This window comes from Thunnus maccoyii, chromosome 5 (genome assembly GCF_910596095.1).
Source record: "Thunnus maccoyii chromosome 5, fThuMac1.1, whole genome shotgun sequence".
In the NCBI taxonomy this organism is placed as follows: Eukaryota; Metazoa; Chordata; class Actinopteri; order Scombriformes; family Scombridae; genus Thunnus; species Thunnus maccoyii.
In genome coordinates, this window is record NC_056537.1 from 10,710,093 (window position 1) to 10,735,903 (window position 25,811).

General features: G+C 39.0%; 2 protein-coding genes across 3 annotated transcripts; one reads left to right on the plus strand and one right to left on the minus strand.

Moving 5' to 3' along the window:
* Window positions 1–6,160: 6,160 nt before the first annotated feature.
* Window positions 6,161–10,870, minus strand: LOC121897512 (aldo-keto reductase family 1 member D1-like). The gene is made up of 9 exons (XM_042412060.1): window positions 10,514–10,870; window positions 10,093–10,260; window positions 9,870–9,986; window positions 9,194–9,271; window positions 8,513–8,635; window positions 7,480–7,589; window positions 6,956–7,121; window positions 6,703–6,785; window positions 6,161–6,515 (listed from the first exon to the last, which is right to left on the minus strand). Exons 1-9 carry the CDS (start codon window positions 10,604–10,606, stop codon window positions 6,473–6,475), a joined length of 981 nt encoding a protein of 326 aa, XP_042267994.1. The 5' UTR covers window positions 10,607–10,870; the 3' UTR covers window positions 6,161–6,472.
* Window positions 10,871–11,805: 935 nt separating this feature from the next.
* Window positions 11,806–23,584, plus strand: LOC121898046 (transcription intermediary factor 1-alpha-like). 2 transcript variants are annotated; one of them, XM_042412929.1, is made up of 18 exons: window positions 11,806–12,407; window positions 12,603–12,721; window positions 13,007–13,154; window positions 13,527–13,659; window positions 14,579–14,695; window positions 14,824–14,938; window positions 15,124–15,270; window positions 15,451–15,565; window positions 16,875–17,251; window positions 18,365–18,502; window positions 18,642–18,747; window positions 18,845–18,902; window positions 19,154–19,286; window positions 19,461–19,813; window positions 19,988–20,123; window positions 21,499–21,573; window positions 22,024–22,179; window positions 22,290–23,584. In XM_042412929.1, the coding sequence occupies exons 1-18, from the start codon at window positions 12,131–12,133 to the stop codon at window positions 22,449–22,451; spliced, it is 2,865 nt and encodes a 954-aa protein (XP_042268863.1). In that variant the 5' UTR covers window positions 11,806–12,130; the 3' UTR covers window positions 22,452–23,584. The 2 variants fall into 2 exon arrangements, with proteins under 2 accessions (XP_042268863.1, XP_042268864.1); XM_042412930.1 differs by lacking the exon at window positions 22,290–23,584 and having other exon boundaries at window positions 21,534–21,573; window positions 22,024–22,066.
* Window positions 23,585–25,811: the final 2,227 nt, after the last annotated feature.

Consider the following 25,811-nt stretch of genomic DNA (forward strand, 5'->3'; position numbering starts at 1 on the left):
AAATAAAGGCCTGCTGTCGCTTCAGGTTTCACTATATAACATGCATGGAGGGGCGGAGATCTGAGAAATTGAAAACTTTGGTGCAGCCCGCGGAGAGTTTTCCCTCTGCTTTGCCCCACTCTGAAGACTCCCCCACCAACCCTCCCGTTCACCCAAATCCATTCAGACACCCCCACACACAAACACACACTCACTCCCCATAGCACACTAGAGGTCTGTGCTGTCTCAGCGTGGTGGGCTGATTGCGTAACCTTTTGACACACACATTCTCCCAGGGCCTTTCTCTTCAGAGAGCAACCAGAAAGTATGGGGGAGAGGCTGGTCAGATTTGTATTTAGGTGGATGTGCAGATTGTGTATCACAGGCATGCATGTTGCATGCACATGGGCAATAATAGTCTTACACATTACTGATGTTGGGTTGAAAAAGATACGAAAGATACAGAAATGCATCATCTAAAAGCCCTGTATACTTTAAACAATTTGTGTAAAAGATTCACAAAGAGAGCCTGCAATATTTCAGTGGTGAAATTTCTAATCTGTCTCTTCTGACTGACTTCTAATTAAAACATCACTCCAGCTTCATGAAGCCCCTGCTCCAAACACATCCTAGATTCAGCCCCCAGAAAAGAGTCTTTATTCCCTCAACCAAATTCCTTCCTCACAGACCCAGTTGCCCATTCAGAACATTTTCCCACCACAGGGGTCCAGAGTGGCCCGTTTCAAGGCATTTGTTAGGAGGTCACAATCCAGAGGGTCTTTATGGAGGTTGGGGGAGTGATGTGCTTCTGCTTTTCCTGTCTGAAATCTTTCAGGGTGATGTCTTTTTTCAGTAAACTCCCCACCCCCCACCTCAGACCAAATTATAATTCAAGACACGGTTACATCAGCTTTCTATAAAAAATGAAGCTGTCTGCCTGACTTCATTACTGCAGCAATTTTATGTATGAACAACCAACCAACCAATCCATGTTCCTTTATTTGGTAAGACAGGTCAAGGGACGTAATTCAAGTTTCTCATACCAGAGGAATTGTTAGTTAGCGGTTATTGGTAAGAGTGGAACAGGTTATACAGTGATGGTGGTTCGATGCCTATCAAACCATCATCAGCCACTGTAGTTTAGCCTGAGCAGATACAATGTAGATATAAGGCCAGGTCATGCCACCAAGTATCTGCTCTTTGTTTGGGAGAGGATAGGATAGAAGGATGCTTTAAAGGTGTATTAGGCCAGAGAAAGAAGTTTTCTGATATAACTATTTGTAAGGCTAGCGGAGCTAAACAAATAAGGATTGTAAAGGATCGGCTTATCATTTTAATGTGCAGAATTGTGCAAGGATGATCATTTGTTCTGTTAATGTGTGCATGTCCTTGAGAGAAGGAATGTGTTTTAGGAGGCCCACGCCTCTCTTTCCATGCTGGTTTAGGTTTAGATAAGGTAACATCCTGGGTCTTGGATTAAACAGGACAGGTTAAGAGGTCAAAGGCCACATATAGCTTAGGGCTTTTGCCTTCCTGTGTCCTTGGGAGATGTGGCTCTTATCTAGTATACTTGGGCATGTAAGTGTATACCTCATGGCTGCTATACCTCCATAAGTTTGTATGATTTGACCAATCACAGATCATTTCTCTGTTCCTTCTCTCACTATAATAGAAAAGGTCTTTGTTTGGGGAGACAAACTGATGCAAATCTATCTGTGTTCTGTCTCCTTATTGTACAATAATATTTTTTAATGTTCAACCCAGCAGTTTTGTGTATTATTTCATATGTGTGTTTAGTGTTTTCAGACAATTTCCACAACAGGATGACGGCTGGACCACTGAGTGGGCCATTGCATTATGATGATACTGTTTATCAAGCCAGTGGAGGCATCCGCACATTTGTTTATATCTTGTTTTACATTCCACGTCTAGATGTTGTCTTTATTATAAGAGGCGTGATGGAACATGGGATGTACTTTGGAGAGAATTTTCAGAACTATACAAAATCACAGAAATTTACATCTACGCACAAGACTGAGTGACACCGTAGCAAATATTGGCTCAGTTCTGTTAAAAAAGCTAGAAATCCTATCTAACTATTATTATTCATTGGTCCTGTCATTCATGAAAATATTCCTTTCTTCTCAATTGCATGTGAGTAGCTCATCCAGAGTCATTGTGGTGCTTGCAAAAGTCTGTGGGGTACAGACAAAAGAGGACAAAAACAACAGAGGGGGCTCATTAATGAACTGTATTTCTTTATTCTCTCTGCAGCTTCCTGCTGTTCTGTAACTGTGTAACAACCACAGGTCACTGCTCCGATTGCAGTCTGTTTTCTCTGAAGGATCCATCCTGTCTCTTCAAATCAAAATCAAATGCGCTGCTTAAATTAGATGTGTGAAAGCATCTGGTTTAAGATTTCCTAGCATGAGAGGTTAAAATTTAGTCCACAACGGTTCAGATGTTGTGAAAGTTCACTCACAGGGCTTGTTAATGATTAATGTCAGACCTGTGTAATGGAAAACACTGGATACATTAAATGACTTTGGCTAACTTGAAGCCAGTGCTTTAAACTGGCATTAAAACGTGACTGCATAATTGGAAAATACAACACAATGCTATACATTTGGAGGCATAAACAGATTACTGGAATGAATTGTTGACAGTATACAATATAATACACCTCCAGTCTTTCTCCCATTTTTAGGTTTCTGAGAAATAAAATGATAATGTTGGACTTTGGCATATTCAAATATTTACTCAAACCTTTTATCAACAGGGGCATCATCAAGTAAGTTGTAGAAGTTTCTTATATAACTGCTCGTTGGAGAAATAAAAGATGGATGCTTTTAGCAGATCTTAACAGGCATTAAGCCACTAATAATAAGGTGCCAACATTTGTAAATGTTTTATTCTGTGGTGGAAAAGTTCTGCCCATGATAGACAGCCAGGGGGAAAACTGGTCAAGAGTAATAAAGTAGGTTATAGGTGTGTACACAAAGATTACATGGTGTGTCAACACTGATGACAGATTTGATCAGATCAAACTCCTTTACCCTCTCTGACCAAACAGGATAGGCTATTCATATCATGGTCTGATGGACAGTTTTCAGTTTAAAGCTGAATACTATGAGATTTGGCTCGTATTCCAGTTTCAGTTATACACAACAGGGAATATAATTAAATATACACAAGAAGTTATAACTGTATTTTACTGTCATTTTTCTCATGAAATACAATCTGATATGTTCCATTATCCAAAAATGTTCCTCACACACTAAAACAAGACTGACAAAAACATCAAAAGCTTGAAATCACTGTCCAGTGTTACAATGTATCATGCTGCTACTGCTACTGCACTACTGTCTACTGTCTGCTGCAGTCCACAAAGGTAAATCAACAATAATGAAGCCATAATTTCAGACAGCCTATGTGTGTGTGTTTGTGTGTGTGTGTATATATACATATACTGAATATACCTCCTAGTATGCATTACTGTGATGTGAAAATTCTGGACAGTTTACATGCTGGATGCCATTGTGTGTCTTTTTACATGTATGTCAGTCACATTTGCCCGTTTCCTTATTTGATTTAATAAAAATACTTTTATTTTGAATCATGTCTTTTTCCCCTCCGTGAACAAGTCTGTGTGCCTTGTTGAAGTGTGAACTCGAGGTTATTGGTATTTGGTAGGCTAATACTGATTTCCCAGCTGTACATATTTCCTGGGGTGCAATTGTCCAGGTGGCCTAGTTAGTCCTCTATTCACCCATCAAATATAGTTCTCTCCCCCTCTCGCTGCCACACATTGATATTTTGTGATCTAGAAGATCGCAGGATAAAGTTATGTCTGAATCTTTTATTCATAATCTTAACAAAACCGAAGACTTTTGAACATGTAACATCATGATTGTCAGAAAACAAGAGTTTTTTGGGTTTTTTTTACATAAATACTGCAGTCTTCCTGTGTTATGGTGATCACTTTGGACAGTATGTAATATCTGTATTCACAATATTTACAAAATACTGAAACCTCATATTCCTCAATTCAAAGAATAAGCGGGCTGAAATTGACCTTCAAAATTAAAGTATGTCAAACTAAATACAATTGGCAATGGGCAGTCCTGCCAGTCCTTATGCATGTGCGACCCATAACCCTTTAACACCACCATCACCCACCATCTCCGTTTTTCTCTCTCCCATCTATGGGCGGCAGTTTCCTCCGTCAGTAGAGCCTGAGAGCAGAGTGGCACCAGTACGCTCCACTGGGCCCTGTGAAAGGATGCCGGATAGTGTGAAAAGCTCTGCGCCGCTTATCAAAGTAATCATTGTTATTCACTTGCAATTGATCTCTCTTTATTTAAATGAAGATTTGGCTTAAGGTCAGTAAGGAAGATCTCTATAATCACACTCTGACTTTAAATATCACAGGTGAACGTTGCTATTTCCTTCTTTTCTATTTCTCCGTCACTTCCACTTTCCCACGCTGTCAAAATCCCTTCATTCACACTTCTGACGTCACCACACCTGACAAATGCTCTTTCTCGCCGTATTCCTCCTTAGCACTGCTCTTTAAATATCATTGCAATTCTGCACTTAGTGTGAGAGGCAGCCCGAGGGACCGTGTGTGGGTACAGGAACAACAACAATAACAAGAAGTCAATGCTGCCACTGGCCTGTGTTCCATGAAAATCACTTAAAGAGGTGAACCAGTTTCTCCTGAAAGAAACAGTCATCTTTTGGCTTCAGATAGTAGTCTATGTAGTAGTACTCTAGTGGATTAAGATGATGCCTCCTAAATGCCCCTTTTAGATCCCAAGGTTATGATTTCTTTGTTAAGGGCAGCACTCAGTAGAGTTGAGGGTGACACAAACACTGACACATACAGGTGCCGACTCAGTCTGACTGAGCACGATTCCTCTCCTTCTCTCTGTTTTTAACTGTTAGTCACCTCAAACCTTCAGGTTTCAATCACAATTCAAACCTACCTGTCTCACAAACACAAACAGACAATATATACAAAAACAATACATCATACTGGCATGCACAAACACACACAAACCTTCCTCCTGCTTGCCCGGTTGCCATGGGATTGTGGATGTTCAGATTTCCTTTTGCTTTCTTTATGCGTCATATACCATCATGTATCATTCAGCATCATGCACCATCATTCAATGACGAGCGACTCCAGCGCCCTTTAATATACCAGTGTCAGAGCTGCAACCCTTATGTTTTTATGCAATTAAAAGTCTAAATATGAAAATCTGATCTTGCTGTTTGTTGTGTCACATGTTAGCTCAGTGCATTGTATTGCTGTCTTAGAGACATGTAGTTGTAGATTTGATCCCACCAGCAGGCAAAATTAGTCTTTGGAAAATTTTAATACTATTCAGCTTCCAGCAATGCAGCCCAATCAATTTCACCTTTCAGCAATCACAAGCAATTTCTTCCAAAATTCCATTTTCTAGTTATATTTGACTTGGTCCTTGGGTTTAATTGACTGTCTTGTTAACAAATTGTTTTAGTTTCTCTAACAACACCGCATTTCAAAACTAATGCTAACTAATGCATAATCTATAGTAATAACTAGCTTTTCTCAAACACTCCTTTCCAGTTACATCTATCAGAGATGCTTAACATTCATTCACATGTACATTTATTTAAATTAGCTAAAACTAGAGCTATTCTTTATACTGGGTATTTTTGAGATTGTTGAGAAACCTTTAAGAGGCCATTTTTATATGTTTTTATTTTGGACTTGCATAACTAACTTCTATATCTGGGTTGTTTGCTCTAACACAGCTGACTTTTTAACCTCGCCTGGAACAGGTCAACTTTTATTGTTTAAAAAATGTGCCGTGAAGGCCAGGAGTGACACACTCACGGTAAAAAAAACAAAGGTTGTCATTCTTTCCTTTAAACACTATCAATATCACAAGCAGTGCTGCCTGAGAAGGAATCAGCCACTGCTTAATATAGAGAAATATAGAGATCACATTGCCATCATGATGTATCTGAAAAAAACAGATAATGTAAAGACAAACCTGGATGACTATTTAAGTAAACCACAGAAGCTATAGTCAACATGTAGTTCTCAAAATATGATGTCTTTTGCCACATTCAATCCAAAGGTCTTATTTTCAAACCAAACTTTATTTATGGCAGCAATTCAATGCAACAATTCATTTAAATCTTCTTTTAAAATTACATGTGCATCACTTGAGACTCATATGAAACTCATATGCAACAAATAAACTGCTTTGTCAGCACACAATAGAATTGGATGTTTTCCTTGAAAGTCAGTATGTGTACTCTTCATTCGCTGTGAACTAGAGCCCTCTAGTGTTTAGTATGAAAATGAACCAGAAAATACATCATTGAATAGTTTGTTAGTTAAATAAGGTTGTTGATGATGCCAACAAGTCTGAATCCATGTTTTGTTCTTATTAGCTGTATGACAGGAAGTTATGCACATCACAAATAATGAAAAGGTTTAATATTCATCATGAAATGGGTACTCTGGATGGTCACTCCACCTGTGTCAAAACAAAAAAAAAAAGTGTTATTGTTTGAGCATAATGATGAGGAAGATACATATACATATTTGTCTTTTAGAAAACTTTTCTTGAATCACACAACAGATAAACAGCGCAAAGCAATACACCACAATACAAACTATACAGTGTTGCATACAGATTCGGTGCAGTATTTAGTTACACTTACATCGGTAGCTCCACAAAACGAATATTTTTGTTCAGTGCTTCAATAGCTTTCATTTCTTCGTCGGTGAGTGAAAAATCAAATATCTGTAACAAAAACAAAGGTTCTATGAAAATCATTTAAATGAATTTATGAATACTGTATAAAATAGAGTATTTGGTGGCATAATGTCTTATTAACAAGTGCATTTACTGTGTATATTAATCCCCACATGCCTTGGTATAATAAAAGGGGGGAAAAAAGTATTTAAGTAAACCTGGAAGTTGTGTTTGATTCTCTCGGGGTTGAAGCTCTTTGGGATCACTACAACTCCTCTTTGGACATTGAAGCGCAGAGCCACCTGGGCACTGCTCTTATTGTACTTTTTCCCAATGGATACAATCAGCTCATCATCCAGCAGTGGAGGACACGTTAAATTCACCCTAAGCCAAAGACAGAGAAGCAAATTTAAGTGTCAAGGCTGATAAAGCGGTATCACTTTAAGAAATACTTGACACTGGCCAATCACATTACATTACCAATAAAATAGAGGTTATTTTACTTTGCAGATTTTGCTCATTCACTTATCCGTATTTCTCCCTGTTTCCCCTGCCTTTGAATAAATATTGCAGAGAATTTTGGTGTCATGTGATTGTCTAAAAATGCTGTTTCAAAGGTTTTTCCATGAATGCAATTCCAGGGGGAAAAAAAAAAATTACAAAGTATCATCTGTCAGCAACTTATTTTTAAAAATATCAGACCGGCCTTGAAAAAAATTAATGTCTCCTTAAATCTTCATACCAGGATGCATCTCTGGAGGAGCCAATTGGGCAGTAGCCAACAATCACAATGTCATTCTGACGACAGTACTCCAGAAGCTTGGGTTGTGTGAAGTACGGGTGGCATTCAACCTAAGCAAGAAGAAAATACACAAGAATGTTGTCTTGGGAGAAAAAACATAAGAAATACATTGATTAAATACAAATTTGGCCTCAAGTAGTCATTAAATGTACACCTTTTACTCTTACTATCCATAAAGAAAGATTACAATTTTTAAGAAGGACCCACACTTGTTAATACAATTTAAACTAAAGGGAGATGCATTTTGATATAGTTTTTTACTGTAAACTTTCATTTAAAGGACCAGTGTGTAGAATTTAGTGGCATCTAGCAGTGAGGTCCCTTCCAAGCAAGTAGGAGACCTATGAATGCTGCGAAATTTGTGAAAAATACAAAAGGCCCTCTCTAGCCAGTGTTTGGTTTGTCTGATCTGGGCTACTGCAGAAACATGGCGGTGCAACATGGCGGCTTCCGTGGAAGAGGACCCACTCCCTCTGCAGATATAAAGAACTCATTCAAAGGTAAGAAAAACACAATGATTCTTATTTTCATGGGATTATACACTAATTAAAACATACTTATGAATATTATATTACATTTCTGCCAAGTCTGTTCTGCTAGATAACACTAAATTCTACATACTGCACCTTTAAGTTTGTTCAGTATTGAGCACACATTAGCAGTCTGTAGGATAAACAGCTATTCTAACTTTTAGGAATGTGGGAATGTTCACCAACAATAACTAACTAAATAATAGATATCTATATGTAATTTGATCATAATAAGAAAGATCATTTCACCAAATAATGGTAAATCCTTCAATCAAGTAAGGGTATTTAGGGTTTTTTTTTTTCTTTTACATTTGCTTGAATGAAAAGCAGAACTTTGCCACAAAAATGTACTATACTACATATTCTACTGTATCTCTGATGTCAGTGAGGGCAGACTGTCCTCCTAAGAAAAGGTAGAAGCTAAAGAGACAAGGAGGGCTCACCTGGTTGGATACAGGCTTGTGCTTGAGGCCAGGTTTGTTCAGCAGCAGTTCCAGCTGTCTGTGGTTGAAGTTGGAGACTCCCAGAGACTTAACCAGCCCTGCGTCTACGCAAGCCTCTAAAGCCTGTTGAGAGGACAAGATATATGGTAAATCCCCTCAAAAATGTACAATGATTGTCTTTACAGACTCACTGAGATAGTGCAGAAAAACATAAAGCAGTGTGCACTGAAGAAAAAAAGATAGATCTATGAATACAGGTTTACTATTTATGGCATTGTCTTTGACAGTCTTTGATGCTGCAGCAAAGAATGTTCCAGCAGCAATATTGAAGTATAAGAAGAAGAATATCACATGAATGCCATGTGATATTCGTACATCTCAAAGTGGTTGATTCATTGTTTAATGTTTTTATATTCTTTGATGACATTAATGACATATAGTATATTCAAGGCACCACTGAATGCAACAGAAGGGAGAGCCAATTTTAAGTAGCAACCCTGGATCAAATGAAATTACACTGATTTTACATTCACATTATAGCTGTTTTTGATGTGCTGATGTGATGTTTAGCTCATACTCGTAATATTGGAAGGAAGAGAAACCAACAACGAGAAGATGAGCAGGATTGTCTGAAAAAGCATCATGCAAAGTTGTCAAAAAGCAGTACTGTTGAAAACTCACCTCCCATGTTGCACGGAGGTCTGTGTGGTGGTAGATGTGTTTTCCATTCTGATCTTTAGGATAGAAATCTTTTCCAGGCTAAAATTTAAGCATAATTTAAACAATACTTGCGCTTTCTTAGTGACTGTGGGTATGATGCAGTAATATTACACAAGTGGCATATACAAATATCTAACAACTACCAAAAAGCATATGCTTATTATGCATTGTGTATTAAACTAGCCAAACTGGTCTAGTTGCCCAGTGATAACCCTGGCTGACTAATCTTATCCCAAAACTTAAACCAAGCATGAGCCACATGCCACACATGAGCTACTGTAACAGCTACCATACATAAATACCATACAAGTTAATGGTGCTGTTTCATGCAATATCACACAAAAATATGAAAATATATGATTATTTTGTCCAAAACTGTATGTTGAATGTGGCCATACAGATGTTTTGTTTCATGTTAGCATTTCTGATTCTATCTTTCTTTTACATTGATTGATCTTCATTTTGAAACCAAAGTTTCTTCTTAGTTTGGACAATTACTTTTGGATAAGGGAAATTATAACAGCATTATCTAAACTAAACATTACCACTATCACCGTATGTAGGGACAATGTCCAAACAATAAACAGATGGCTGATAAATTAACTACCACCTAAGTGTGTATGTGTGTACTAGAAACCTTGAAGGCCATGGGAAGCTCAATGATATAAAGATCCACATAATCTAGTTTCAAGGCTTTCAGTGTCCTCTCCAAGGCCGGTCTCACCAACTCTGGTGGGTGGAAGGTATTCCAGAGCTGAAGAAGATAACAGAGATCTACTTAGAAAACATTGCAGTTAACTCATTGTGGAGAACAGCACATGCTTCAGTGTTTAAATGTCAAAATCAGAGGAACTTATTACCTTTCCGCAGTAAAAGATGTCCTCTCTTCTAACGGTTCCATCAGCAATCTTTTCCCTAATGGCTTGGCCGACTTCGTGCTCATTGAAATACACCAATGCCCCATCAAAGTGCCTGTAACCCACATCTATGGCCAGCTTGACACATTCAAGAGCTGTGCCTTTTGGTGTCTATCAGAAATCCCCCACAAAATTGACATATTATATTATTACATCATATATTCAAATATTTGACCTGGTTTTGATTTAGTCATGTTGTAGCTTGTGCAAATATCCATTCTTGTTCTGATGATATATTCATTTTTACAATGACATTACAAACACTTGTAAATGTAACAATCACTACAAGCAATAAAAACAGACCCTCCTGGTTAAGCAGTCTTTAACAAACCTTGTTCTTGTGCAAATGTAAAATCTTTCTCACCGTTCGAGGGTCCCCATAAGTGCCCAATCCCAGCAGTGGAATACGGTTTCCATCCCTGAGAGGAATACTGTGGTTATCTGCGGTCAGATTCATGTTTGTGCCAATGCGGATGAACAGAACTGCTCTCTAGCCTGACTAATAGGTAATTTATTGCATGACCCTGAACATTGGACCTTGATGCTATAACTTCCATGTACTTAAATGTGTACTTCTTAAAGACGGCATTTGATTTGCAGACTTGAGTTACACTCAAACAGGTGGACCTGGCAATGATGATGAACTTGCAGAACTTTTGGGCTGCGCATTGTGGCATATTGTGCTGTTTGGAAGGTTTTAAATTATGTTTTGTTTAAAATGTTTGCAATAAAAGGTGAAGTCAAAGGGTTAATTCCACCAGTCAGCTGCCAAATCTCCCCGCCTCCTACCTTTCATAATCTTATGTCAATATTAATCAGATTTTCAACATGCATTGTTGTATACCTGATAAAAGAGAATGTTGTTGTTATTATATGTAGTCAAATATTCATTGATTATGATGGGTTTTTTTTTTTTAATTTTCATCCTATTTGTAGTGTTTGTTTGCTTTTTAAATAACTGTACATGTATAGATCTTGTCTTATATATATTTGTGTGCACTAATGTACCCCAGAAAGACTAGCAACCATGTCAGTGGAAGCTAATGGGGATCCTCTTAACAATAAACAATACATACTTGAAAGCCATACCAAAAAAAATTGAACAAATGTTTTTTAATAACAAAAAATAAATCAAAGATTTCCTCAAACTGACTGTTGATCACCATGTATTTAAGTGATAGTGTAGCATTAATGCATTTGATATAAAAAATCCTACCCAGTTTTTTCTGGTACTTTGATATTTAAAATTTGTAATAAATGGAATTTAATTGAGTCCACTCACCTTCAGGCATATATTTATATGATATAAATGATAGTTATGGTTCTTAAAGGATGGAAAGGGTTTTAATTATTTATTTTCTGAGCATAATTATACTGTAAATCTTTTGGTGTTGTCAGGTTTCTATTATCACTACAACTTTCAGTGATAAAGCCCAAATTTATTGGAGGGCAAACCAATGTAAACAATGATGTAACATAAAATTACAGCAGTAAATTACAGCAGTTGTGTTAATTAATAACCACGACTGCTTAGGAATGCTCTAATTCACAGAGTGAACTCAAACATCAGCCATTGACCTGTAGAGTTTGCCCTCCATCACTCAGCTCAATGTTCCTCCTATCAGAGCGCGCACTCTTTAGACCCCACCCCTCGTGTGCAGCAACGAGCTCGTGCGGTGCAATTTGAGCAACATCTGCGGCACGCAAGCGTACGACACCCTTTTTTGCCACAGGTTAGATGCTCCAATTGATATATTGGCGTTTTATGAAAAGATAACGTGAGTAGAATTATTAATACCGTGTTTAAAAAAGACTGAACCGACTGAGAGTGAGGAGGGAAAGCAGGTGTGAGAAGATGCTCTCTACGGGAAGGGCAGGAGGAAAATGACACTTGAGCCTGATTTGCTTGCCTGTGTGTGTGTACATCTTCTGCACGCACATCTAGCCATAGGTGGACAGGATTTGGATAAAAGTGCAACAAATGGAAGGACAGACAGACAAACAGGAGTTGTTGGATGCTGCTGTCATCATCGTTGAGAACGAAGCTGAAAGCATGCCAGTGCAAGAGGAGAAGTCCGGAGCAACCGGACAGAATTACCTGGACACTTGCCCCGTTTGTCATCTAAACTTTCATAGTCGAGAACCCAAACTTCTACCGTGTCTGCACTCTTTTTGCAAGAAATGTTTGCCTTCACCCTCGAGGAATTTGGCCACCACAGAGCCTCCAAACCCCCAGGTTGACAGCGCGACCAAACCACGTGAGTCACTTGTTTACAAACAATAACCCTGGATCGATACAAGGTATCACCTTCTTCCCTTTATGCAAGAGAGGGAAGATTCCTTGTGGCCCTGCAAAGCTGTTGTGTGCACAAATGTGTGAACTGCTTGCAATCAAGTTACTGATTTACACTAAATGTGTGTGCGTGTGTGTGTGTGTTCCTGTTGTATTCCAGTCAACGTGATCCGCTGTCCGGTGTGCAGGCAGGAGTGTATGGAGGTAGATGTGATGGAAAATGTCTTTGTGAAGGACTCAGTGGAGGCTCCCAGCAGCACAGTGGAGAGGACAGTCCAGGTTAGTAACAAAATGCATCACTTTTTAAGTTAAATGTCATGATATTTTGAAATGGTATGAGAGAGTAACTGATATTATAAAGGCGTTCAATTTAAACAGCAGAGATAAAAACCTGTGTCCTCTCTTGGCATCACGTACACCCAAGGTGCTTCACAACAGGAGTAGCAATTGAGTTGAGTGGGTATGACCACTTTTCCCACTCTGACATCATTCTTTGCAGATAAGATTGGATGTAATTTGCAGAGGATGCATCAGTCTCTAATGCCTCGTGTTACCTGTCCATAGCTCTGCATGACCTGTGAGGACAACACAGAAGCCGCCGGATTTTGTGTTGACTGTGTTGAGTACCTGTGTGCCACCTGTGTGGAAGCCCACCAAAGAGTCAAATTTACCAAAGACCACACCATCAGACAGAAGACAGAAGTATCACAAGGTATTCTGACCAGTGTCCTTACCTCTGTTATTTCCTTCAGTGAAATACTTGTGGTGTTTCCATGACGAAGGGAAGAGCTATTATGGTATCAGCACAACACGTTTTGCTCTGGGTTCAATGTAAAGTATTTTTAAAAATCCAATACATGATGTTTAATTGATGCATCAAAATTTAACATAAAGTATATCAAAAATAAAATCTCTACTGCTAGTGTTCAAAATAAACTTTTAAGCTCAGTTACTGTAAGCATTATTTTAAGCATTAGTTTGAGACATACAGTCTAAAGTGACAGTTCTCAGGCAATGGATATAACAAATAATGTCATGTACCTCAAATGAAGATTCAAATGATGAGCACCCTGTTGTTTTCCAGAGGTGCATGATGTGTCGACTCAGAGGCCAATGTTCTGTGATGTCCACAAACAAGAGCCACTGAAGCTGTTCTGTGAGACCTGTGACCTGCTAACCTGTCGTGACTGCCAACTGGTCAAGCACAAGGACCACAAGTACCGTTACAATTTATAATACATTCATCATGTTATGGTACATTCATCATTTAATGGCTGGATTGCCTGCATAGAAATTTCAATTTTGTTTGATATTTACATTAACTTAACAAAACCATACAGTTCAATGTGATGTGCCTTAACTTAACCATCAGGCATGTGATTTTTTATAAATAAGCACTGCATGAATATACATTTTGATATTCAAAATATTATCATGACTATCATAACTTGATGTCAAACCAGTTGAGGAGGGGAGGGGCAAAAACTTAACAAAAGTACCTTACTAATATTACTATATATAACTTTGGTATGTTTTTATCTTGCGTCCATTGACTTAAAGGATATAGCTGGCGATTTTCTATATTTTTCTTATTGTCAGTAAATCTTATGTACAGAGCCAAACCAACAATGAATCTATCCTACTTACAAGTATTGTGTGTGCATCCAAAGCCTCATATATCGTATTCCTCTGTACCATAGACCACTGTTGTCCAAACCTTTGACTTTGTACTGAAATTGTTTGAGAAATTTACAATGTAGTCCAAAGTCAAGAGGTTGTGATATGTAGCACAGCAAACTAGCAAAGCTCTGTAAACAGAATCACATTCCCAGGCATGCACAGTGTTGTCTGCCTTACACAGAACTACTCTCCAGAGACTGAAAATGTGATCTCTGTTAGTAGTCATTGTGACTAAATAACATGTTACCCAGGGCAATGATGTTTCTCACTGATGTGTTTTTAATAGTTTTTGGACAATAACAGAGGTCCACAGTACAGAGGAATAAGACGTACCAGACTTTGGATACACACACTACTTGTAAATAGGATCAGATCATTGCTGGTTTCGCTCTGCACATGAATAAGACAAATATAGAGAATCATCAGCCTCATCCTTTAATGATCTTTTTGGATTAGTTACCAGTTTCTGGAAGATGCTTATAAAAACCACAAACAGCACATGGAGAGCATGACCCAACAGCTGCAGGAGAAAAAGAAAGTCATTGAAGAAGTGTCAAACTCGATAAACCATGGGTATGTATCTCCACATACACACATATGGCAAGTACTGAAACTGTGAAACCATAAAGTAAATTTATAGGTGCTTAAAGTTTATGGCGGTCTTTGAAAAAGTTCGTCATGATGTTATTTAATTCTTGCAGACTACTTCAAGCTGATCAGACCCGTACATCTGTTCACAATGAAATAAAGAACTCCATCTGCAGTTTAATCCTTGAGATTAACAAGAAGGGCAAGATGCTGGTCAATCAACTTGAGGTATGACAACAAGTAATGTTATTTTCCATATTAGTTACACGCTGTACCTGTAGCTTACCATAGTGTTTCCAGAGGAAAAACAGTACTTGCTTGCAAGCTCAGTTGACTGCCTTATCCTGCGGCCTAGAGCACATCCCCTTAAGCCATTTGAACACTGCAAATGTTCATTTATTCACGTTTTCCAGGCTGTAACAAAGGATCATGAGTGCGTCTTGCAAAAGCAACAGGAGGACATCGGCTATCTATCCAGACACCTGGATCATGTCATCGGCTTCACCAAGTGGGCCACAGCCAGGAATGGAGGCACAGCCCTCTTGTACTGTAAACGTTTGGTAAGGCCTGTCTGATGATTTATCCACTCTACAGTATCTCATCACAGTCTTATTTTCCTGATGTGAAACTCCTGTTAGGAGCCAGATCTATCTTGGACTGGATGAAGTGGGAACATATGTCTTTTGTAACACACAAGTGCCCTCATCTGAAAATTATTAATAACACCCCTTCTGTTGCAGATTCTGTTTCAGATTGGAAACCTCCTGCGGGCAAAATGCAGTACCTCGTTTATACCACAGAGCACTGTACGGTTCCAGTGTCGATCCTCTTACTGGGCCTCAAATGTTGATCTGGGTAAGACATAAACAAATGTCTCTGTAATAGCAGCTAATCTAGAACCCTGAGAATGGATTTGTTTTGTACTTGGCACATCAGTGGTAACTGTTGTTTTCTGTCACTTTTGATACCTTTAAACCTCACTTGAATTTAACTGTAATGTATTACCGGCTAATTTTAAGAATAATGTTGAAAAGGTCAAATGTTTCACAATCTCCTGTCACAAGATTGTGCCCACACCAATCATTTTGAACATGAAATGTTCTAACTGAGGTGACTCTTGATGGACTAAAAAAGTCACATGATGGTAGTGGGCTATATTTGTACTGTAAAACCTGCAAAAACCACAAAAAGTTACTGTTAGCTCCTTCACTCTCATGTTTTTTTGTCTTGCCGATTGTATCTGTCCCTCAAAAGCGACTGCTACTCTTTTAAAACTCACTGATTAAACAGTCATATTCTCTGAACAACATCGAAACAGAATAGTGAATTGTACACGTTATTTACCTTGACACCGCATCAGAAGAGGTGTTCCACCACACACCAGTCCCTTTTGTATCTCACCGTTCTCCCAAACCCTCTTATCATTGTTGCTTGTCTATAGGAGTTGGGTCATTCTAGCAATGGTTAGTGCATGACTGATTGTGAGATGAAATAAATTTAAAATATTTCGATCACTCGCTGCCACTTTATTCATGCAAATCTCACCGCTTCATAGAGCTTTGCTGGTTCTCCTTCATCATTTTGAATCGGAGGTCAAGCTCAAAAGAATTCTGTGGGCCCAGAGCTTGACAGGGTCCCAAACTGCTGCCAGATTGTTGCAATTGCAACTCATTTGTGCTTGCGATTTGGGCTGAAAAAGATTAGTTAGTCAACAGAAAATTAATCGCCGGAAATATTGAGAATTCTTTAATGGATTTAGTCAAGCATATTATGCTATTATAAAATAAAAATCCCAAACATTTTGTGCTTCCAGCCTTCCTAATATGTGGATTTTTGAATGTCAAAACAAGCAATTTGAAGACATCAACTTTGGCTCTCGGAACTTGTGATTCCCAGCGTTTTATCCACATTTTATATTCTAAACAACAACAATCTAAAACATTTTAACAGGTTAATTGATACTTTAATCAATAATTCAATTGATAAAATTATCATTAGTTGCAGTCCTACTTAATACCCCCCAAAAGTTTCCCAAACCTTTCACTGTATTACTGCCTAAACCCTCTCTTCACCACAGTGCTCTGGAGAGGTTTTGCCTTTATTGTGCATTTTTTCCATCCCTACTTGTTATGCTCATCCTGTCTCTGTGTGTATGTCCCCTCAGGCTCTTTAGTGGTGGAGAGTGTACCAGGACATCAGCTGGGAGGTTTTCAGGGTATCCCGCATCAGCTCTCCCACCCTGGGCAGGGCCCCTCAGGCTCACCCCACAGCTTTGCCTTAGGAGCCCCCCATAATACTCTGGCTCAACTCCAGATGCAGGTGGACAAACTGAACCCACAGACCCACTGGCAGCCCCAGCCACCTCCTCCACCTTGGACATGGTACCAGAGTGTCCGACTCCAGCGAACCATCCCGGGGCCCCTTCAAGGAGGCTCTCCCTCCCACTGTATGCCTCCTCAACAAGGCCGCAGGTTTATGGTGCCTCCCCCTAACCATGTCAGTCCAACCAGCAGCCTACCGAGCCCTGGGTTTACGCCCCAGGTTAGTGTGCATTTCTGTGTATGAGTGATGAGTGTGCACATGTTCATGTGTCCGTTTGACTGACAAGCCCTCTTAACAAGTAGCGACAGCTGATGGCATTGTCCTAAATAGAGCTGACAGCCTTCACATCCTGGGCAATTTATGTCTTTCCTTGTCAAGATGGATTTGAGTCTTGGACAAGCTTATGACTCAAAATCATAAAACAGCTAAATCTGCAGTACAACAGCAGCCAGCATGTGACACGGGACGGACCTAAGACTCCACGAGAGGTGGTTGATAATATCTCATCATCCAAGTTGTTTAGTCTAGTTCACAGGGTGTTTTGGTTCGAGCTCTGAAGTATAAGCTCATTCACAACACAATAGTGGTGTGTGAAGTGCGCACATAAGTTGCATCATACTGATGTGAACAAGCTGTTATAGTTGTATAATGAACTCTGGGGTATTCTCCACAGTTAAGAAATACACAAGTGTTCTTGCATCATGCATGTTTTACTACACGTCATGTGTAGTAAACAGTACTGCTGAGTAGGTTTTTAGATTGTGTTAGCTTTTGTTCTCCTTTAATTTCACCACGATATGATGAACTTAAAGGAAAAGGAAGGAATCATGTAACTTTTGTATAAAGAAAAGCTGAATTGGTAAGGTAAGTTTCAAATCTCTCTGTTGATTCGCAGCCTTTTTACCATTAACATCAGTGAATTCTTTGAAGGTTTTGTAAGTTTTGTTGATGTTGATGAAAATGGTTAGAATCACAGCAAGTAAATGCAATGTGAAGTGTGATATCGTTAGTATAATGTAATGGGGTAAAACGGAAACAGAAATATTCTCTAGAAGCACTATTTTTCTTCATACACTGCAAGTAGAGAAAGGTTAACCGCACCTGCAAGATTATATGGACTAAAAATAAGTCAGGCAGATCTGTTTGAAACATCTGAGTCTTTTGTTTATGGTTTAGTCTGGTTGTTGCCAAGGGGCGTCAACCCACACAGCCACACAGGAGTAATGAAAGTGCACCTTTCATCTCCACCTCCACCATCACATGCTTGACAGGAATGTAGAATTAATGCAGTATTTCCCTTCATCTTTCTGTTTATCCTTCATGCATTTGAAGCCTCTGAGGGGGATGGCAAGCAGCTCCAGCTACCAACCCAAACCTATGGATGTATTTTCCCCTTCACCTTTGTACACTTATATAACACCGCTCCCCATTAATGGTGGCAGCGTCAGTTCGTCTCAACCACGACAGATGGCAAGTGACTCCATTCATTAATGTACAGTATATCAATAACTTTGAACCAGTTCAATGTTGTAACTGCATCTCTTTCTGAAATATATTGTTATACATTATATTTTTCTGTGTAGTAAATGGCATGCAATGCTGTGTTTAGATTGAGACCACATATCTGAACAGGAGGAGTGATTCAGGTGCTCCAATATATACACTTAAACCAAACTATCCTCAGAGCCTACAGCCTCCTTTACCACATAGAAATGGTATGTCATTGTCATCAATGTCATTTGTACTTTTGACTCTATGTATTGTTGTATTCTTGATAAAGTAATACACACACTGATTTTAATTCCTCCCAAGTGCAAGGACAGCAGTATTCACCAGGGTACGCTGCTGTATCCCAGGAGGAGAAACCAGGGTAAGCAGACAGCTGTGCACACACACACACACACACACACACACACACACACACACACACACACACACACACACACACGCACACACACACACACACACGCACACACACACACAAAAGCTCAGATTTTCTCTCTGTCTCCAAATTTGTGTTGTCCCGAACAGTGTTACCTTAATATGACCTCAGTCCCTTGTGCCATTGATGTCTCCAGTGAAATTCACTTTATTCCAATTGGTTGTCGCTTTGCTCCCAAGGACTATTGCCTGGAAACCTCTAGAAACACAACAAACCAATGGAGTAGTGGGCTCAGCTGTCAAGAAAAGACGAAGGTCGTCACCAGGGCCCATCATTGTCATCAAAGATGAGCCCGATGATGACAGCAGCTATGTAAGAAGACAATACACTTCTATTACAGTCCACTGTGTGTTCCATATATAGATGAGATCGTTGGTAGATGCTTTTATCTGACTCACATGGAGTATGCATCTACAAATTCAGCCACAGACTTAATTGTATCAGTCATTATTTATCGCAGCTTGTTTGTTTTGTTGTGAATTTAAGGTACAAGCCAACCAAAGAGCCAACCTTCCTGACAGCACAGGCGACCAACACCAAATCAGTGTCCAAGTTGAGGGGTACAAGGTCCCAACTCCACCTCAAAGAATAGACAACAACCTCCAAAGCCCTTCACAGCCTCCCAGTAGCCCACAGGACCAAAGTAAATCTAATGCTCCAAATCACATCCGTTCACTGGGAGGAGAACAGCAGGTAGACCAGCATCAAGCTTGGCTGGAAGACCCTAATGAAGTCTTGTGTGCTGTGTGTCACACTGGTGGAGAGCTGCTGTGCTGTAATAAGTGTTCCAGAGTTTTTCACCTTACGTGCCACATTCCAGCTCTCCTCAACTCTCCCAGGCAAGCTTTGTCAGATGAAATTTATTTTTCATTGGTCTGAGATGGAAACTTCATTACTCATGTTTTTTTTTTCATGATTGTGCTAGAATCAAGAAATTGTGGTCACCTGAGAAAGAAGATAACCCTTAAACTTAAGAATAAGTTTGTTTTGTATTGTCTTTTTTTTTTTTTTAGCGGGAAATGGCTTTGCTCTCTCTGCCGTGACCTGTTAGTGCCTGAGATGGAGTATGACTGTGAAAGCAAACCTGAAGCCAAAACAGTAAAAAAGGAGCCAGATTCTGAAGGAGGATTCCCCCCTGTGGACAAACGAGTCAGTACTTTTTTTTTTAATGATAGCAATAATTCGGTTACAATAAAGATATTATAAGAAATTGTTAGATTGTCACGTTGAGAGAACCTTACATCAGTTAAAGTTAGGCATTTTAAGTCAGTTAAGTCATACAGTTTCAGTTCTGCTGTTCTAATTAGCTTGAAAAACGCGTCTGTGATTTAGTTCAATTCAAGAACAGTTCAGCACCATAATGTTATTCATCCCAATCAGGGAATCTAAAAATATGCATAGTAGAGCACAGACTCACAAATCATCATGATGAAATAAGTATTATTGGTACTTAAGCGATTCTCCACTGAAAATCTATATTTTGAATATCATATTATATATCAATATCATACCGTTGAGACATTCAGCGTTGACTCTGTCTTCAGTTCAGCAGGAGTTCACTCTGTTCCCTGTTCAGCTCAGTGCAAAACCAGGCCCACGCAAGCAATATTTATAAGGTAGCTCTGCAGCCACCTATTTGCCACAGTTATGACACAACATTTTCTTTTTCTTTTATGGTATTACTTTATATCACAACTGAGCTGACATCAGTGCTTTCAGTCGCCAGTGAGGAGTGCTTCACTGCTAAAAGTTACTGATTCAGTCAGTGACAATTATGATTCAGTATAGTTAGTTCAGTTTAAAGACTCAATGTTCAGTTAGTTGTTCATAAGTTAACACCTCTAATGAGCTGGAGGTGAGGATTAGCATATGGACAGACAACAAATAGGTGGTTTTAGAGTTTTCTATGGATAACGTGATACTTTTTTTCCCACTGTGAAAACTGGTTACTGTTGTAATCCATTGAAACTCACTGACCACAGCTAGCATGCTGCATGAAGGAACTTTTTGAGACATCTTTCAGGAATGGGGGTTTAATACGCATAAATATACTCTGTATACTCTGTAGGTGTAGTGTTAATACTTTATACTTTAATAAATTATCTCTAATCACTCTGAGCCTAGCAACCATATTGCTTTTACTATTATCCAGCAAATACATCGTAAGTAAGTAAGTAAGAAAATACCAGATCTACTGACAAATGTTCTTTTTGTATTCCAATGGTATGTTTATCAAAGTATCTTAAAAGCAATATATCACTAGACGTCGTGCTTTGCAGTGATTTAAGAACTACTAAGAATCAGTGTTAGGGCTAATAAAGATGCTTAAATAAGTTATGAGATGCAAACCTCGACAACATGAAGTTGTAAATAATATTTGACCACAGTGGATGGATGTAAGTTTATAACTAAGCAGACGCCATCAACCATTGATTCAAAACTATGACCACAAAGTGTAGTTGGATTGTTGGTTACTTTAACAGCTGATATGTATTAAGTCAGATGTCTTTTTCTAATACTGCAGAAGTGTGAGAGGCTGTTGCTGCACTTGTTTTGCAGTGACCTGAGTTCAGACTTTCAAGATCCTGCATCCCCCTCGGTGAGTGTGGAAACATGGCTGCTGACAGAAGAAAAGTTTACAGGATTAATGTCACATGGAATTACTGTAACTGTAATTTTAATGATGTGAAAACTGCAGTATTTACCAGTTAAGACTTTGATTAGGTAATGTAAATACACAAAGATTTATCTCGCTGTCACAGAAACAGCTTGTAGAAGTTGTTATTACAAGAAACAAACAATGGATAACAGATTATATACTGTATATCATAGTATATACAACACTATATTTGTGTGGAGCACTTGATGAGATTTTTGGCTTGAAATGCTTATCACACAACACATAAAGGAAAAAAAAAATCAATAACCTTTAGTGCACAATGCTGACATGTAATACTTTGTGAATATGAGCTATTAATCGTAATTTTACTTTACCATCTGCCCATGAAGTTTTATTGTTTGATCATCTCCCCCTCTCTAAATACTGTAGGTATGTGCTAATACCAGTCAGACTATAAAGGGGCCAATGAATCTTTCCACTGTGAAAAAACGGCTGGACGCTAAGCAGATCATGTGTTACCAAATCACTGCAGAGTTTATATCAGACATCAGGCTCATCCTTGGGAACTGTGCAGTCCTCAGTGAGGTACTATTTGCAAAAAAAAAAACCTGTTTGTCTTTCAATACCAAAAGCATTTAATCTTGACAGCTGATAATGAATTGCTTTGATCTTTCTTGCGTTTACCTGCATTACAGGCTGATGCTAATATCACCATGGCAGGCAAGAAGCTCAAGGAGTTGTTTGAAGAGCACCTGAAGATCATTTACCCAGACCAGACTTTCCCAGAAATCAAACTGGAGATGGTACCTGCTGCCCCTCCTGACTGTAATCTCTCATGTCTTGATAATATATGCTAGCCTGCAAAGCACCAGCGCACATGTTCAGACTCCCAGGATACAACGAGCTTTCCCAAAGGAGAGGAGGGAGTAGTACAAAAGCATACCTTCCCTTAATCATTTTGGTATTTGACAACACTGCCAGCATCAGATAATATGCAGTGTGTAATACTTCATTGCAAAGATCTATTATACAAATTCAGATCACCAAATCCTTTCAGATGTTTAATGATTAGATTGTTTTACAAGCAAAGAGCTATGATGCAGGGCAACGAATTAGATTTTGTACTCACTGGACTGATCTGCATGGCAGCTGTTGGATCTGCTCTCAATCTGAAGAAAAACCTTCTATCTCCTGCTAAAGCTCAAAGAATCAGACTGGGATTCTTAGCAGGAAATACTTACATACAGTGCATTTCGGTACTTACAGGGTAGAGGCAACTGGCTGTTTTTGTCACTGGTCTCTCTTTTTGGTTAAAGAAATGTATCCATTCTTTCTTGCCATATCACAAGTCGTATTACAAGAGGAAGAGAGGAAGAGACAGACATTAATTCATCGACATTGAGCTAATAGTTGTTGTAGCCAGGTCTGGTGTGTTCTCCCTTTTAAGCTCAGACTCTCTTTACAGCAGTGATCAAAGGAAGAGTGATATCATCATCTTTGATGTTTGTGGTCTGTCTTATGTGGAATGAGATGTGTGTTACAGAGTCCCTCGAGACCAGTAAAATGAAAACATCAAATTAATCAAAGCAGTTTGATAAAACCGCAGACGGTCTGAGATGTATTATTACACAACAATTCTTGGTCTGATTTGTCAGGATTTTTTTGACATACCGCAGAACAATGGATTTAGTGTTGTAAAGGTAAATGTTATCTATTATATTTATTCATTTATGTATGTATGTATGTATGTATTTATTTATTTATGTTTAATTTTTAAAAAAAGATTTTATTGTAAAGACCTAAGCGCAGTGCATATGTTATAATATGTGAGATTTTTTTTTTCTGGGATAAGCTTTTGTAACATGCTTTCATACACACACTCATCATTTTCCAATAATCTCCAAGAAGCAAAACATTTAGCCATAAACATACTTGCATGCAAGTTAACTTGCAGGTGTTTACAGGGTCCAATAAAATATGATTAATTCTGGATAAGGAGTCTTTATTGTTGAGCCAATGAGAATTATACAGCATGTTATAGTCATTCAGCATCCTATAACTAAATGTTAATGGAGTTGCTTAATGTCCTACTTTAAATCGGCAATTTCAACTTTACAGTTAAGCAAAGCCTCTTTCCTCTTTTAACAGTTGTGTTGAGTGACAGTGAACAAGTCCTTTGGTGTTGAGTGACAGTGAACAAGTCCTTTGGACCCCAGAGGGCAGCCCTCAGACTGCCTGACTGTGTCAGTGGCCCACTGCAGATTGACACAGACGTGGCAAGACAAGCTTTGTTGAGCTTCAAAGGAACTGTACCGCACCCCCACCAACAAGATTAACACTGTTTGAATGCGACCTCGGCCACTCCAATTTCCTCCACCCATGAGCTAGGAGGTCAGCACACTCTGCTGTTTGTTGTTAAAGCCCAAACGTAGATTGGAGGTGGAGAAGAGGAATGAGAGCTTGTAGTTTCAGGAAGGCTAGCAGGCATGAGAAGTTGCCCTCAGATGTTTCCTGTGCTCTTACCAGCTGGGTTGGAGCCTGGCATTAGTTCTGGCTCTGATTTAAGTCTTACATGGCTCTTAAGGGACTATATCTCTAAAGTCTTTCCACATTACACTGGGCACAGATAAGATTAAAGACAGGTCAGCAGTAAAGGGGTGCTCTTTGTTGTTGTGATAGCTTTTACTTTACAGCCACAATCTTGGCTGATAACTGCAGGAACTGTATCTATTACACAGCCATACCAGGTGTTTTGGGATGTTTTACTCCTGACAATTTTTTTCAGGTTATGTTATAGTGGGTTTTTTTGTTTTTGTTTTGTGTGTGTGTGTGTGTTATTCTACCTTCCATGAACTGGTTTTCATTTTGTTTTGTCATGGTATTAACATCAACTTGCCAAAAACCTGCTCAAGTTAGGTAATCCATTACAATACACAGCATGTCTTCTTTTGCTGTTGTCAGGGCTACAGTATTATCACGTGGCAACGTATGTGCAGATTGATTTGAAAAATCTGTTCTGCTCTATCGCTTGATAGTAAAGTAACAGACAAAAAATCAAAACAGACATGGTGTTCACTATGATGGAGTACCTACTCAAGCAAGTTCTCTGCAAGCTGATTTTTCCCATACTGGGATGTTTTTCTTTTCTTAGAAAAAACTCATCCGGCATTTTGATGTTGAAAATAACACTTGAATTGAGATAAATAAGATTAAATTCAAACTTAAATCCAATTTTTCTCTACCTAAGCCAGTCCTGCAATAGTGAAATGAATGGAGACTGAGGAGAGGCTGTCTGGAAGGTACAAAAAGCCTTCATACATTTATATCATGCTTTTGGCAGTATATTTGACTTTTGGTTGATGGGCTGACACATAAAACACTGGTGTGATCCTTTGAAATGCATTCTTACAGGAAGATTGTCAACAGACTACAATCACATACTGTATCAATAAAACTAGACTGTGCATTGAAGAGCGCAGAGATTGAGACACGACTTGTCACACACAACACTTTAACAGTGCAGTTACTCATTTATAACTGCCATATACTTGCGGGCTTCCCTGTATGCCTGCGGTGTCCCGATATCAAACCCTTGGTGATGTTTCTAGACTGGCTAGACTGGTGGTGGAGACACATGGCTCTGATTAGAAGATCATTTAACCTCTCCCTGTCACCATGCCCAGAGCCAGTAGACTGATTGAATTTGCAGAGGGCCTTAGTTGGTACAAAATGTTTATAATGCAGTCTAGCAATTATTTCTCCCCTTCCTGCCAATTCTGGTAGACTTGGCGTGTGCGTGTTTGTGTGTGTGTGTGTGTGTGTGTGTGTGGGGCTTGTTTATACACAGCTCCTCACAGTTCATGATCACTTTGGCTGACGGTGAGCCCACAGTTGTGGCACAGTCGCAAAGGCTTTAATTCATTACATTTGAGGGCAACTACCTCATTTTCTTTGGGTCCAGCTGCAAACTTTAGTAACTAAAGAGAAAATGAGATCAGTAGTAGCCACACAGGAACCTGTAATCCCATTGTGCAGATATCAGTGAGGATTAAAATAGATGTACAGTATAAGAGAGGACCGCAGAGTCAGGTTCCAATATAATCCACCATCTTCCTTAAGGTGCAACAAACTCAAATGTACCAGTGAAATACTGTAGTTATTTCCACACGGTGGTGGTGAAAATATTTATTTTTTGATTCACCCTATTTCCTCTGAGA